The 16,921-nt window shown below is 45.0% G+C and overlaps 1 protein-coding gene across 1 annotated transcript in view; it reads right to left on the bottom strand.

Moving 5' to 3' along the window:
* Positions 1-4,412: 4,412 nt before the first annotated feature.
* The window catches only part of commd10 (COMM domain containing 10), a 40,309-nt gene continuing 27,800 nt past the window's right edge, over positions 4,413-16,921 (bottom strand). Inside the window, exons 6-7 of the mRNA XM_084176257.1 lie at positions 5,575-5,637; positions 4,413-5,470 (exon numbers count right to left, since the gene is read on the bottom strand). Coding sequence (XP_084032383.1) covers positions 5,432-5,470; positions 5,575-5,637 — 102 coding nt within the window. The 3' untranslated portion in view covers positions 4,413-5,431. The remainder of the gene's footprint in view (positions 5,471-5,574; positions 5,638-16,921) is intronic.

Below are 16,921 nucleotides of genomic sequence, written 5' to 3'. Positions count from 1 at the left end.
CCCGAATGCATAGTGCCAACTGTAAAGTTTGGTGGAGGAGGAATAATGGTCTGGTGCTGTTTTTCATGGTTCGGGCTAGGCCCTTTGGTTCCAGTGAAGAGAAATCTTAATGTTACAGCATACAATGACATTCTAGACGATTCTGTGCTTCCAACTTTGTGGCAACAGTTTGAGGAAGGCCCTTTCATGTTTCAGCATGGCAATGCCCCCATGCACAAAGCGAGGTCCATACAGAAATGGTTTGGTCAAGATCGGCGTGGAATAACTTAACTGGCCTGCACAGAGCCATGACCTCAACCCCATCGAACACCTTTGGGATGAATTGGAACGCCGACTGCTAGCCAGGCCTAATCGCCCGACATCAGTGCCCAACCTCACTAATGCTTGTGGCTGAATGGAAGCAAGTCCCCGCAGCAAGATTCCAACATCTAATGGAAAGCCATCCCAGAGGAGTGGAGGCTGTTATAGCAGCAAAGAGGGGACAAACTCCATATTAAAGCCCGTGATTTTGGAATTATATGTTCGACGAGCAGGTGTCCACATACTTTTGGCCAAGTAGTGTATCTCTTCAATTTGTTAGCGTTGGATAAATAGGTCACAGGATGATCACGGGCACAAATGAATATCAAAATAAGTAAGGAGATCAAAATGAAGCTAGGGTTGTTTGATGGAGAGCCTGCGGGCTGAGCAGTATGTTAGGGCTGACGGCCACCCCTCAATCTGTTAGCAGAGGGCGGAGAGGCCTCCTCTCTCCCTGAACCTGCCATGTGTACCACCACCACCTCCCATCTGTGTCTCCAACTATTTGCCCAATGTACTGCAACAAAACGGCCACCTCAGTGAGGGCGCCGCCACGCTTCACGCAACACAAAAACAAGGACATCTGCAGCAAACAAGAGGGAGAGTGGGAGAGGGAGGAAGAGAGCGAGAGAGAGAGGGAGGAAGAGAGCGAGAGAGAGCAAACGACTTAAAGCGGTGATCTAACACAGAGTGGAAGAGAAAATACGACGGCTGAAGAAACTGGTGAGGAGAAAGAAGAAGCTAGTGTATAGTGGCACGACTGTCATGACGCTGTGCTGCCAAGAAGGCTGGAGACATCCTCAGCAGACACCGGCCTCCACCATAGAGATAGATAGAGGACTTTTTATCTGTGCAAATACAGTGGGGGAAAAAAGTATTTAGTCAGCCACCAATTGTGCAAGTTCTCCCACTTAAAAAGATGAGAGAGGCCTGTAATTTTCATCATAGGTACACGTCAACTATGACAGACAAAATGAGGGGAAAAAAATCCAGAAAATCACATTGTAGGATTTTTAATGAATTTATTTGCAAATTATGGTGGAAAATAAGTATTTGGTCACCTACAAACAAGCAAGATTTCTGGCTCTAACAGACCTGTAACTTCTTCTTTAAGAGGCTCCTCTGTCCTCCACTCGTTACCTGTATTAATGGCACCTGTTTGAACTTGTTATCAGTATAAAAGACACCTGTCCACAACCTCAAACAGTCACACTCCAAACTCCACTATGGCCAAGACCAAAGAGCTGTCAAAGGACACGAGAAACAAAATTGTAGACCTGCACCAGGCTGGGAAGACTGAATCTGCAATAGGTAAGCAGCTTGGTTTGAAGAAATCAACTGTGGGAGCAATTATTAGGAAATGGAAGACATACAAGACCACTGATAATCTCACCCCGTGGGGTCAAAATGATCACAAGAACGGTGAGCAAAAATCCCAGAACCACACGGGGGGACCTAGTGAATGACCTGCAGAGAGCTGGGACCAAAGTAACAAAGCCTACCATCAGTAACACACTACGCCGCCAGGGACTCAAATCCTGCAGTGCCAGACGTGTCCCCCTGCTTAAGCCAGTACATGTCCAGGCCCGTCTGAAGTTTGCTAGAGTGCATTTGGATGATCCAGAAGAGGATTGGGAGAATGTCATATGGTCAGATGAAACCAAAATAGAACTTTTTGGTCAAAACTCAACTCGTCGTGTTTGGAGGACAAAGAATGCTGAGTTGCATCCAAAGAACACCATACCTACTGTGAAGCATGGGGGTGGAAACATCATGCTTTGGGGCTGTTTTTCTGCAAAGGGACCAGGACGACTGATCCGTGTAAAGGAAAGAATGAATGGGGCCATGTATCGTGAGATTTTGAGTGAAAACCTCCTTCCATCAGCAAGGGCATTGAAGATGAAACGTGGCTGGGTCTTTCAGCATGACAATGATCCCAAACACACCGCCCGGGCAACGAAGGAGTGGCTTCGTAAGAAGCATTTCAAGGTCCTGGAGTGGCCTAGCCAGTCTCCAGATCTCAACCCCATAGAAAATATTTGGAGGGAGTTGAAAGTCCGTGTTGCCCAGCGACAGCCCCAAAACATCACTGCTCTAGAGGAGATCTGCATGGAGGAATGGGCCAAAATACCAGCAACAGTGTGGGAAAACCTTGTGAAGACTTTTGTTATTGACCAAATACTTATTTTCCACCATAATTTGCAAATAAATTCATAAAAAATCCTACAATGTGATTTTCTGGAGAAAAAAAATCTCATTTTGTCTGTCATAGTTGACGTGTACCTATGGTGAAAATTACAGGCCTCTCATCTTTTTAAGTGGGAGAACTTGGACCATTGGTGGCTGACTAAATACTTTTTTCCCCCACTGTATAGCGTCTGTGACAGCATGGGCAGTGCCACTGAAGCTATCTCATTTTACATTTACATATTATAATAATAATAATAATAATATGCCATTTAGCAGATGCTTTTATCCAAAGCGACTTACAGTCATGTGTGCATACATTTTTACGTATGGGTGGTCCCGGGGATCGAACCCACTACCCTGGCGTTACAAGCGCCATGCTCTACCAATTGAGCTACAGAGGACCACATTTTAGTCATTTAGCAGACGCTCTTATCCAGTGAGTGCATACATTTTTTATTTTTCATACCCCCCATTCTAAAGTAGTACATTTTCTTCTTCACGATTGGCTGATCCCTCCTGATGACCCGGTTTGGTCCATGACTCCAACAGGGTCACCAGGAGGGACCAGCCAATGAAGTTGGAAGTCACACCCAGTTGACTACATTAAAATGGTGGAAGCCCTTAATGGCGCACCCAATACAAGAGGCCTCTATCATTCTCTATGGCCTCCACTCAGACCTCGGTCGGTGGCACCAAGAACAGCAGCAGCGGAGCCACAAAACAATGACACTTGTTTTCCAGACACTTGGGCTGATTCGGCCCATTCTGCTGACATGAGCCTATGTGATAAGGGATCGCCGGATTTTGACAGGAGGAGGCATTGTTGGTGAGGCTCAGGGCTCGACCTGAGAGGAGAGGACCCTGTGAGCACGACAGTACAGTAAGTTGGTGGCTGGTGGGGTTCTGGGGCTGTGTGTCCTCAGGTCTGGTAATGCCCATGGTTTCAGCTGGCTGTGGATCCAGAAACCCCCACCCCATTGTACCATTACATCACATAATTCATCACAGTGGAGACGCCATAGACATAGAACACTTGTTATATTGTCTATGGGAGACACTGTCGCTCTGCAGTGCAAACTGTGCCCTATAATCTGCCACTAAAAGCAAGATGAGACGTTTATTTAGTTGAGTTGATGTGCGGAAGCGTTGATTCTTCTCTGTGAAGTTTTAGCCTGGAGAGCAAATACTTCTGGAGTTCCTTAGACGGCCTTGCACACTACAGAGTATCACCCCTTCTATTTTCAATGTTATTGTCCATCTTTATGGTTAACACTCAAGTGTCTCAACTAAATACTGTGTGCAGACCATTGAGTTTTTATTTTATTTTTATCGTCAGTTTGTGACTGGGTTAAATTGTCTGCTTCTTCTTCTTGGCCCATTTGTACCAGGGCTGCCGTTATCTCAGCCCATTATTTGAAGGCCAGCGCTCTTTGCACAGTAGTTGACTAGTCTTATCCAGGATTAGTGCATTATCCACTTACTTGAGCTGGCTGGTTCAGGCCACCCTTGACAATTTTCCATAAAAACCTGAATGCTTCATGTTTACTGTCCAGCAGGCCTTGACACACACACACACACACACACACACACACACACACACGAGTAGGACTCGGTTCTGTTCTCTCAGTTGGAGACTCAGCACTGATACTTTTTCCACGGCAGGCTGCGAGCAGCCATCTGTTCCCCATGCTGTAGAATACACAGCTCCCTCAGGCAGTGACTTTGGTGATGTTTTCACATGGTGGCAAAACTGTAAATTGGGTAAAATAACATCCATTACAGAGCTCTAGAGGTTTTCTAGAGAGGTGACTTTATTTTTGTATTTTTATTTTACCTTTATTTGGACTTTTTTGCATTTCAACATCAGGTTCAGAGTGCTCACCGCCTGGTATCTTCACTCCAGAGTTCAAAGAGGACGAAAGTAGAGCAAAGGTTTTATTTATTTTTTCAGTTATTCTCCAACTTGTCCTGCCTGCGGCAGAGAAGCATGGAGCAGCTGCCAGAACCTACTCTTAAGTGAGTGACTAACTCATTCGTTTTACAGCGGCTTTAGAGCCCATTCCACATGCCTATTACCACATTGACACAGACACTGCCTGCTAAGGTTGATACAAAAAGAACCAAAGGCTACATAATTGTTTAGTAGGAAACAGCTAATTGAAATGAAAACTTTGCTCAATAGAAATCTCCATAAATGTGATACAAGGCCGTTAAGTGTTTTATTGGGGGCGGAGGGGGACAACGGTTTCCTCTTCTTTTGTTCAGAGCGATGTGGACTTGACAGGTATTACGTGAGGAGGAAGGAATAATGTGAGACCTTCAGAGAAAAACCTGTAGCTATCTGTTTTGGTGAAATCTTGACCGTTGGACAATTCAGTTCATTTAAATGGCACATTTAATATGGCTCCATTTTGTAATGCTCATTGAAAATAATGTGCTCCATCTAGGAACCTCTGTCCTGCTAACTGTGGAGACGAAGATTTGAACTGTGTCGCTACACTCCTATCTGATGAAACTACAGGTGGGAGAATAAATAACGATGCCACTTTTCAGATTACAAAATGGATATATTCCTCTAGTGCTTTAGATTACATATACATGATGTCTTGACACGTTTGTACATTAGTAACGTTTCATCAGCAGTCATATAGAAACATCCATAAAAATAACATTGCCTGCATTTTTCAACAACAACATTCATGTTGCAAATCGGAAAACACAGGTAGAAAAATAGTTAAATTGAAGGATGAAATGTAGTTGGATTACAGTTATATACACACACGCACATCATTCTCACTCAACAAACAGGGAAATGTGAGATCTCCCTCATTATACCAGCACATTGTTATGATAGGTGTCCTGTCAGTGTGCATGGGGAACTTTAATGACAACACGGCTTCCTCCATAGCTGTAATCGTGTAAAAATAGAATGGCACACGCATCAAGTGAGGGAGTCCAACTGTGCTTGGACCATCTCTAGCTGCAAGGAGACAGAGAATGTTTGACAATTAGGAGAAAGGCAACATGTCTGCGGGTGTTAAGGAGTCAGTCATGTGGAAAGCCGAACCAACATGCAGCACTGACCTTGTTGTAGAACTGAAGAAGCTCCTGGTGGCTGAACTCCACAAACACGTTCTCCACCACACTCTGGAAGAGAAGGAAAGGTTCACCGTGAGACAACCAACGTCACGACCAACACTCCCTCCGCTTTCTATAAAAACATCACTCCCATCAATTATTTGTGCACTTCTGTCCATTGAAAGTAAGTACACATACTGTCCAGTAAGTAATTCCCATCACTGCATTTACACTGAACAAAAATAAACGCAACATGCAACAATTTGAAAGATTTGATTGAGTTAAAGTTCATATCAGTCAATTTAAATTAATTAGGCCCTAATCGAGGCGTGGATCAGAAAACCAGTCAGTATCTGGTGTGACCACCATTTGCCTCATGCAGCGCGACATCTCCTTCATATAGAGTTGGTCAGGCTGTTGATTGTGGCCTGCTGTGGAATGTTGTCCCACTCCTCTTCAATGGCTGTGCGAAGTTGCTGGAACACGCTGTCTCGTACACGTCGATCCAGAGCCTCCCAAACATGCTCTATTGGTGACATGTCTGGTGACTATGCAGGCCATGGAAGAACTGGGACATTTTCAGCTTTCAGGAATTATGTACAGATCCTTGTGACATGGGGCCATGCATTATCAAGCTGAAACATGAGGTGATGGCGGCGGATGAATGGCACGACAATGGGCCTCAGGATCTCTTCACAGTATCTCTGTGCATTCAAATTGCCATCGATAAAATGCAATTGTGTTCGTTGTCCGTAGCTTATGCCTGCCCATACAATAACCCTAGCGCCACCATGGGGCACTCTGTTCACAACGTTGACATCAACAAACCGCTCGTCCACACAACGCCATACACGTGGTCTGCGGTTGTGAGGCCAGTTGGACGTACTGCCAAATTGTCTAAAATGACATTGTCCCCAGCACAAGGTGCACCTGTGTAATGATCATGCTGTTTAACTAGCTTCTTGATATGCCACACCTGTCAGGTGGAAGGGTTATCTTGGCAAAGGAGAAATGCTCACTAACAGGGATGTACACTTTTTGCACCAAATTAGAGAGAAAAGCTTTTTGTGCGTATGGAACATTTCTGGGATCTTTATTTCAGCTCATGAAACATGGGACCAACACTTACATGTTGTGTTTATATTTTTGTTCAGTGCAAAATGAGAACCCCCACCCCCCTCCTCTGATAAGCAAGCATTCGCTCTGAAATGATCGTCACCCAAAACGGAATGTTCCAACTATCATGATTCACCTAAACATAAACCACAATTTCAATATCAGGGATGTGATGGTATCCACATTTCCAAACATACAAGGACACTTCTTAAGCTCAGAAAAGGGCAACTATAAGATAGGAAATATATTGTGAAAAAAATAAACCAAAATTAACATAAATAAGAAGATACCAAGGAAGTTAATCAAACCAAGACTTTGCTGTGAGGGTTGTCCCAGTGTTGGGTTGTATATACACACACACGAAGTAGCCGATGCTGTGGGGCTGAAGACCCAATGGGGGAGGGAATGTGTCAGAGCACATTAATGAAACAGATATGAATTAGACCCAACATTATCATCCATAATTAAGCGAAGGGGAAATATTGTCTCTCACCAAAGCCCACTTGGTATGTAGGGCACACACAGACCCACCCACCCACACTTGAATTGAGGTTTGACAAGGTAACAGATTTTGTGCAACCATATTTGCACATTGCAAATATAATGTGACACAAATCAAATATTATATTGTGGCAAATTAATTGTGGGAATGAACCGGAAAGCAACATCTACAGAAATCCCAAAAGATGACAAAATGCCAGAGCATATTGGCTTTATAATTGCCCATTCAATCTTCATCCCTCAATACTTAGATTTGTGTTGGTTTGCAGAGACCTCAGGATGATACATAGTGCTGGTTGAGATCTTTAACATCCAACAACAAACCTCCTGCGATGCGGAGGTGAACCAGAGGACAGACCTGAAGGGTGAGGGATGTTCCTGATGTCTGTGATCTTCTCCAGTGTAGACATATCGACTGGGGATCCTAAACATCAATGTGTCTGTCTGCCTGCCTGCCTCAGTCACAGAGGGATTGGCTGTGTTTGGAGGAGTCAGTGAGGAGTCAGTGTGCGTGGCATTGGTGATGATGGGGAGGGAGGTACGTTTAAACCCAGCCCAGTGTTTCAGCACCAAGGCCTGAGTAGGATTTGACAGATCTGGGCTAACACTAATGGGTATACTTCCAGAGCACATCAAACATTGAGGGAGCTAGGACAAGAGGATCAGGAGATCCACCACCGTGCTGCATTTCTCTGTTTGCATGGGCTTCCTGTACAGGAGAAAATGCTGGTTAGAGCATGACAAGTAAATTATGTATTGGTGAAGAAATAACCCTTTGGGTACAAGGTATGGAAGAGTAATACAGTGGCTTGCGAAAGTATTCACCCCCCCTTGGTATTTTTCCTATTTTGTTGCCTTACAACCTGGAATTAAAATGGATTTTTGAGGGTTTGTATAATTTGATTTACACAACAAGCCTACCACTTTGAAGATGCAAAATATTTTTTCTTGTGAAACAAACAAGAAATAAGACAAAAAAACAGAAAACTTGAGCGTGCATAACTACTCCAAAACCGCCATAAAAAAGCCAGAGTACGGTTTGCAACTGCACATGGGGACAAAGATCGTACTTTTTGGAGAAATGTCCTCTGGTCTGTTTAAACAAAAATAGAACTGTTTGGCCATAATGACCATCGTTATGTTTGGAGGAAAAAGGGGAACGCTTGCAAGCCGAAGAACACCATCCCAACCGTGAAGCACGGGGGTGGCAGCATCATGCTGTGGGGGTGCTTGGCTGCAGGAGGGACTGGTGCACTTCACAAAATAGATGGCGTCATGAGGAAGGAAAATTATGTGGATATATTGAAGCAACATCTCAAGACATCAGTCAGGAAGTTAAAGCTTGGTCGCAAATGGGTCTTCCAAATGGACAATGACCCAAGCATACTTCCAAAGTTGTGGCAAAATGGCTTAAGGACAACAAAGTCAAGGTATTGGAGTGGCCATCACAAAGCCCTGACCTCAATCCTATAGAAAATGTGTGGGCAGAACTGAAAAAGCGTGTGCGAGCAAGGAGGCCTACAAACCTGACTCAGTTACACCAGCTCTGTCAGGAGGAATGGGCCAAAATTCACCCAACTTATTGTGGGAAGCTTGTGGAAGGCTACCCGAAACGTTTGACCCAAGTTAAACAATTTAAAGACAATGCTACCAAATACTAATTGAGTGTATGTAAACTTCTGACCCACTGGGAATGTGATGAAAGAAATAAAAGCTGAAATAAATCCATTCTCTCTACTATTATTCTGACATTTCACATTCTTAAAATAAAGTGGTGATCCTAACTGACCTAAGACAGTTTTTGTATTTGGCTAAGGTTTATGTAAACTTCTGACTTCAACTGTATACTGAGATCATGTGACACAGATCTTATTTAGGGGCTTCATAGCAAAGGGGGTGAATACATATGCACGCACCACTTCTCTGTTGGGGTGAATACATATGCACGCACCACTTCTCTGTTGGGGTGAGTACATATGCACGCACCACTTCTCTGTTGGGGTGAGTACATATGCACGCACCACTTCTCTGTTGGGATGAATACATCTGCACGCACCACTTCTCTGTTGGGGTGAATACATCTGCACGCACCACTTCTCTGTTGGGGTGAATACATATGCACGCACCACTTCTCTTATTTATTTTTTAGAATTTTTTGAAACAAGTTATTTTTTTCATTTCACTTCACCAATTTGGACTATTTTGTGTATGCCCATTACATGAAATCCATTTAAATTACAGGCTGTAATGCAACAAAATAGGAAAAACACCAAGGGGGATGAATACTTTTGCAAGGCACTGTAACCCTTTGGGTACAAGGTATGGAAGAGAAATAACCCTTTGGGTACAAGGTATGGAAGAGAAATAACCCTTTGGGTACAAGGTATGGAAGAGGACACTGAAGTGGCCCTAGTGCTGCCATAGAGTTTTATCTATGATTTGTAAATGAATCATTATGATTTTATGTTTTAATGTCAACTTATCCGACGACATTCAAGCAGCAGGTAGTGTTATTTGATGATACGCCTAATCTCAGCAGGTGAGGAAAGGTTGACATTAAAAGGCACTTTTCATGAATGATTTGTTATTGTGCACTAAAAGAATTCTGATTTGCAACACTTGTCAAAGCTTTATGGAGCAAGTGCTATGGAAAGGAGAATTCATATTAGTGATAAAAGCACAGAGAGATAACCCAAGAGTGCTCCCACTTGTGACAGATCACCCTAGCCATCCAAACCATTACCACGGGACCTAAATAAAACACACCATGTCAGAGATAAAATGTTGATTTAAAATGAAGAAACAGAAAAAAACACTAAGACTAAAAACATTGTCAGAGAACCCTCGGTAGATACGTATAGAGAGAAGGGGAATGTCAAACAGCTAAAATTCAATTAATCAACGTATTGATCGTGTTTATTGGTCAATACAATCCCCTACCTATGTACTGTTTTAAATACTTGCTGTATACTTTCGATGAAATGGGACTAATTGGGAAATGTACAGATTTCCCTGGAAATCAATATGAACCCCCTAAATAAATGTGCAAGGCATACAAGTTTTGCAGGGTTATGTGGCTTAACAGTTAAGTGAAGCCATTTTGAATGCTCTTGCCTTTGCCTTGTGAATTGTTGATGGAAATCTTGACAGAAACAGGAGGCAGAGCTGTTGGGTTTCTGGCATCTCACCCTCAGCTACCCAAACATTCTTAATTATGAATAAAAAACCCAACTCCTGGGTTAACCGTTGCCATGGACACAGAGCTCTTAAAAAGCCAGCTTGAAGGTGTATGGTGCTGTCTGTCTTGGCACAAAATGTCAGACATCCCTCTGTGTATTTGCCGAGCTGCTCTGAGGGATATGCTCTTAAAGGGAAATGTTCTACTTCATCCTCATCATGTCCAGCACCACCCCAACATCAACATGTGAAAAGGGGTGTGTTTATATGTTTTGTAGTAAAAAAGATAGAGGAAGATAAGTTCCCAATGACATCATCGGTCTGCATTGTGTGATTTTAACCAATTATGAGTAGGCATTGCTTACCAATTGCCTCCTAATTGTCTCCTAATTGGATGAGGATGTCATTGGAAACACTTTCTTTTTTACTACAAAACGTAGAAAGGTGCCATTTTCACATATGTTGATTTTGGGGTGGTGCTGGAGATGATGAATATGAAAGTAATTTTTTGAAATTTCCCTTCAAGTAGAATCTTTCTGTCAATAATTTCTCACAGGTGACAGTAAAATGAATATTTTCAAGGGAGAGAGCTGTAATATTTTGCTACAAACACATGGGCATGAAAACTGCTCCATTGTCAATGTAATTTGTCTTTTAATTGAAGGTGAGAAGAATATAATTTTCATGCTTGCTGGAATGCTTATTGACAAGTCTTTGATGAGTCGAAGAAAAACACTGACTTGGAGTAGAATTGGCAAAAGCCAAATGTGTATCTCTTACAATCATATGTTGGACATTTAGGTCATCATGAAATCTATCAAACTTCTTCACTCACATGTCAACACAACCATTATGTTGCATGGCAAATGTAATGAAAAGTCCCCAAATCTGACATACCATTATCCATTGTTATTTCATGGAATGAGGCTTCTGTTGAGCCAACCAACACAGCACCACATGGAGGCTCCAAACATCCGACGTTCACTCTGATCTAATAAACAAGTCAAACAGTCTTCCCTGTCACATCACCCTGGAGGGCTTGACGCCTGGGGAAAGGTGTCTGTCTGCCTGCCTGCCTGTCTGTCTCGGAGAGAGTGGTCAGCCTAGGGAGAGACTACTGTTTATATCCCCTTCATTCCACCACACCATAAACATACCAGGAGCCAAAATGTAGGATATTTACAACGCTACAATTCAATGGGATTTTCAACTGTTATAAATAGATGGAGGGTTTGTGCAAATTCCTGGCTAGGGCCCCCAGCATGCAGCCTGAGAGATGTGTAGATTACGCACACTGAGCTGAGGTGGCCCCAGGCTGGGGGCCAATGTGCCATTCTGCCACTCAGAGCTCTTCTGAATGGAGCGACCAGGTACAGGGAGAAGTGAGTGACTATTAGAAGTCACAGAGGGACACCGTAGTTTATGACCATTAACTGGAAACCATGGGCTTTCGCAACAACCAGAACTGACCCAAGGTTGTTTTGATATGTCTTCACAGAACAGAAGCATGACGGAGTGAAGCGTTGCTCCTGCCGAGCCTGTGCAGAGGCAGGACTTTGACCTCCTGTCTTTCACACCTTTGTTCCCGCTGCTGTAGAAGCCCAGAGGCAGAGAGGTGTTTTTTCCTCTAGCTCTGCCTGCATTTCGAAAGCCCACATATAAACAGGCTACCAGGAAAGCATCCATCCATTGCGAGATTGGATTGACATTTGTTGAAAGCTAAGTCGAGTCAATCCCCAGATGAATACAAAGATCCAATTAGAGAATAGGAGAGCATATGTCTAGATGCTCGGCCAGCCAGACTTGAGCACTGCAGAAAGATCAACAAAAAAATGACGGAGAGGATCAGACAGAGGACACAGTCAGCAGACGATCCTAATACGCTGCTGCACACTAATGGTAGCACTCCTGAAAGGATTGGGTTATCAGACTGTTACAAATGGAAACTGGGGCTTTCTGGAGAATTATGAGTATTAGGATGTTTAAATAAGAGCCTTTTTGATGTCAGAACCTTGCGTCTATGCAAGAGACAAGGATTTCTCTAGATTAGAATATACGTTCAGGATTTAGGATATCAAAGAAAACATCCTCTGTGTCTTTTAACACCAGGTTTGACTACACACCAAGCTCGTACTCAACGATGAGCATATATTTGTGAACGGTACAGGTATTTGGGATACAAAGGACGTCCTTGGTGGTCAAATGAAAATACCAATGGTAGTTTTGCCTATTGGTTTGTATACTAAAGATGTCAGAGGCAGACTTCCTGTCAGTGCTTGATTACAATAAGCCACATCCTCTGTTGTGGCTTCAAAACAATGAGGCCGTCGCTGTGCTCCAACCACGACATGCAGTGCACACATCCGACTCCTGACCCACCTAATCTGCATTGCTCAACCACAACACAAAACCCTGAATTCTTTTTTGAGAGGTTAATGTTGGTCTGAGATCGAAGCCTCCATGTCATTTTGTTTAGCAGTTAATGAAATAGAAGAAAACAAATATCCCATTGAGGACTGGTGTCCCCCCAGCTGACTGACTGACTACCCCACCTGAATGGCTGTACCCTAGTCTGACTGGACCCCAGCTGAATGGCTGGACCCTAGTCTGACTGAATGTACCCTAGTCTGACTGAATGTACCCTAGTCTGACTGAATGTACCCTAGTCTGACTGAATGTACCCTAGTCTGACTGACTGGACCCTAGTCTGACTGACTGGACCCTAGTCTGACAAGACTGTACCCTAGTCTGACAGACTGTACCCTAGTCTGACAGACTGTACCCTAGTCTGACTGACTGGACCCTAGTCTGACAAGACTGTACCCTAGTTGACTGACTGGACCCTAGTCCGACTGAAAGTACCCTAGTCCGACTGAAAGTACCCTAGTCCAACTGACTGTACCCTAGAATGACTGTACCCCAGCTGACTGACTGTACCCTAGTCTGACTGTACCCCAGCTGACTGCCTGTACCCTAGTCTGACTGACTGTACCCTAGTCCGACAAAGTACCCTAGTCCAACTGACTGTACCCTAGAATGACTGTACCCCAGCTGACTGACTGACTGCCTGTACCCTAGTGTGACTGACTGTACCCTAGCAGACTGTACCCTAGTCCGACTGACTGTACCCTAGTCCTACTGGACCTTGGCAGACTGTACCCTAGTCCGACTGCCTGTACCCTAGTCCGACTGACTGTACCCTAGCAGACTGTACCCTAGTCCGACTGACTGTACCCTAGTCCGACTGACTGTACCCTAGTCCGACTGACTGTACCCTAGTCCGACTGACTGTACCCTAGTCCGACTGAAAGTACCCTAGTCCAACTGACTGTACCCTAGAATGACTGTACCCCAGCTGACTGCCTGTACCCTAGTCCGACAAAGTACCCTAGTCCAACTGACTGTACCCTAGTCTGACTGAATGTCCCTAGTCTGACTGACTGTACCCCAGCTTACTGCCTGTACCCTAGTCTGACTGACTGTACCCTAGTCTTACTGGACCTTAGCTGTCTTACTGTACCCTAGTCTGACTGACTGTACCCTATTCTGACTGTACCCCAGCTGACTGCCTGTACCCTAGTCTGACTGACTGTACCCTAGTCCGACTGTACCCCAGCTGACTGACTGTACCCTAGTCCTACTGGACCTTAGCAGACTGTACCCTAGTCCGACTGACTGTACCCTAGTCCGACTGACTGTACCCTAGTCCGACTGACTGTACCCCAGCTGACTGACTGTACCCTATTCTGACTGTACCCCAGCTGACTGCCTGTACCCTAGTCTAACTGACTGTACCCTAGTCCTACTGGACCTTAGCAGACTGTACCCTAGTCCAACTGACTGTACCCTAGAATGACTGTACCCCAGCTGACTGACTGTACCCTAGTCTGACTGTACCCCAGCTGACTGCCTGTACCATAGTCTGACTGACTGTACCCTAGTCCTACTGGACCTTAGCAGACTGTACCCTAGTCCAACTGACTGTACCCTAGAATGACTGTACCCCAGCTGACTGACTGTACCCTAGTCTGACTGTACCCCAGCTGACTGCCTGTACCCTAGTCCGACTGACTGTACCCTAGTCCGACTGAAAGTACCCTAGTCCAACTGACTGTACCCTAGAATGACTGTACCCCAGCTGACTGACTGTACCCTAGTCTGACTGTACCCCAGCTGACTGCCTGTACCCTAGTCTGACTGACTGTACCCTAGTCCAACAAAGTACCCTAGTCCAACTGACTGTACCCTAGAATGACTGTACCCCAGCTGACTGACTGACTGCCTGTACCCTAGTGTGACTGACTGTACCCTAGTCCTACTGGACCTTAGCAGACTGTACCCTAGTCCGACTGACTGTACCCTAGTCCTACTGGACCTTAGCAGACTGTACCCTAGTCCGACTGACTGTACCCTAGTCTGACTGACTGTACCCTAGTCAGACTGACTGTACCCTAGTCCGACTGACTGTACCCTAGTCTTACTGGACCTTAGCTGACTGAACCCTAGCTGACTGACTGTACCCTAGTCCGACTGACTGTACCCTAGTCCGACTGACTGTACCCTAGTCTTACTGGACCTTAGCTGACTGAACCCTAGCTGACTGACTGTACCCTAGTCCAACTGACTGTACCCTAGTATGACTGTACTCCAGCTGACTGACTGTACCCTAGCTGACTGCCTGTACCCTAGTCTGACTGAAAGTACCCTAGTCCAACTGACTGTACCCTAGTATGACTGAACCCTAGTCTTACTGGACCTTAGCTGTCTTACTGTACCCTAGTCCGACTGACTGTACCCTAGTCCGACTGACTGTACCCTAGTCCGACTGACTGTACCCTAGTCCAACTGACTGTACCCTAGTCCGACTGACTGTACCCTAGTCTGACTGACTGTACCCTAGTCCGACTGACTGTAACCCAGCTGACTGACTGTACCCTATTCCGACTGACTGTAACCCAGCTGACTGACTGTACCCTAGTCCGACTGACTGTAACCCAGCTGACTGACTGTACCCTAGTCCGACTGACTGTACCCTAGTCTGACTGACTGTACCCTAGTCCGACTGACTGTAACCCAGCTGACTGACTGTACCCTATTCCGACTGACTGTAACCCAGCTGACTGACTGTACCCTATTCCAGCTGACTGTACCCTAGTCTGACTGACTGTACCCTAGTCTTACTGGACCTTAGCTGACTGAATGTAGCCTAGTCTTTTTGGTCCGGAGGGGATTTTCACACGCCTCTCCCACTGCCGTTCAGTACAGTACACAGCCTGGTGCAGTAAAAGAGCACAAAGGCTGGGATTGTCCCCAGCCGTGGCCTAGCCAAAGAGCTGTAATGACAGGCCTTGCCACACAGAGGCCTCTTTCAGAGCAGGCCTCATCTTTGGGCACCAGCTAGGTCTTGCCTTCCCTCCCGGTGCCCCCACCCCCTCACCCACCACCTCCCAACATGGGAATGAGGTCTCCTCCTCTCCGGTTCCCTTGACCTCTGCACAACAGGAATACTACAGGGGCAATGAGGTACAACGTTGTTGTGACACTCCCTGTTAATCACTCAGCCGGCTGTTCTGTTAACTCATGCACTGGTTCTTTTTGTAGAATGGCCTCGACAAGTTATGTTGAACCAATCCAACAAAGACGTTTACAAAGGATGAAACCCAACGCAAGCAGATTACCGGACTTAAACTCAAACACACCACCAGATCCTATATCTCTCTCATCCTCTTAGATCCAAAAAAGGGGGAGGTCGACATATCTCTTCGGTTTAAACAAAAACACATCTACACATAAATTCTCATCAAGCAGTAAGCTTTGCAGTGCCTCTGATGCCTCTTTACTTCCATGACCAATGTTCTCTCTCGGGCTGCTGTGGTTGGGTGCTGTCGCTCCCTGTCTGAGCTCATTTTGAAAGGCTGACTTTGGTAACTGCTCTACCACATGAGAAATCAACTGGCCCTTGTGGTAACGACCGAGGCTCTTTATTTTGTCTGGAAACAAGCGTCAGTGTTTTCCATGTGCCGTGGCCTTAAAGCAACGCGGGGAGCTTCCAGTGTTTGAGGGGACGGAGCAGATGTCAGGGGAAAGAGTGAGGCCCCCCTTCCGTTTACTCACAGAGTGACACAGGCTGTACAGGCTGCAATAATACTCAACACTTTGATTCCAATCTGCGGACGGAGGCCTAGCCAACGATGAGCATTTCATATTCATAGAAGCTGGCCTAGATACATGCAAATGAATCAAGTTGTATTTTCTTTGATAAAAGTATTGGGATAAGGCTCCATACATACATTTCTGGTTTTAATCTGGTTGAAGTATTTCCCTAAATATAACCATAGATGAGAATTATCGTCACTAGACATTATGCACGACAGGCTCTGACATGCTCAATAGAACATGCTAATTTGGTGGAAAATATGAATACAAATGGATTCCTTTTTTCAGCCAAGTACATCAACATACATGTTCCACTGCACTAGGCGTAGAACAGGAAATAGAACAGTGACCACGTACCATCTTTATTCATTTCAGAACAACAAGTCAAAGTACATGGATGGGG

Source organism: Coregonus lavaretus (genome assembly GCF_964263955.1).
Source record: "Coregonus lavaretus genome assembly, chromosome: 14".
NCBI classification, from domain to species: Eukaryota; Metazoa; Chordata; class Actinopteri; order Salmoniformes; family Salmonidae; genus Coregonus; species Coregonus lavaretus.
Note: the sequence above shows the minus strand (reverse complement) of the source record. Positions and strands in the feature narration are given on the sequence as shown.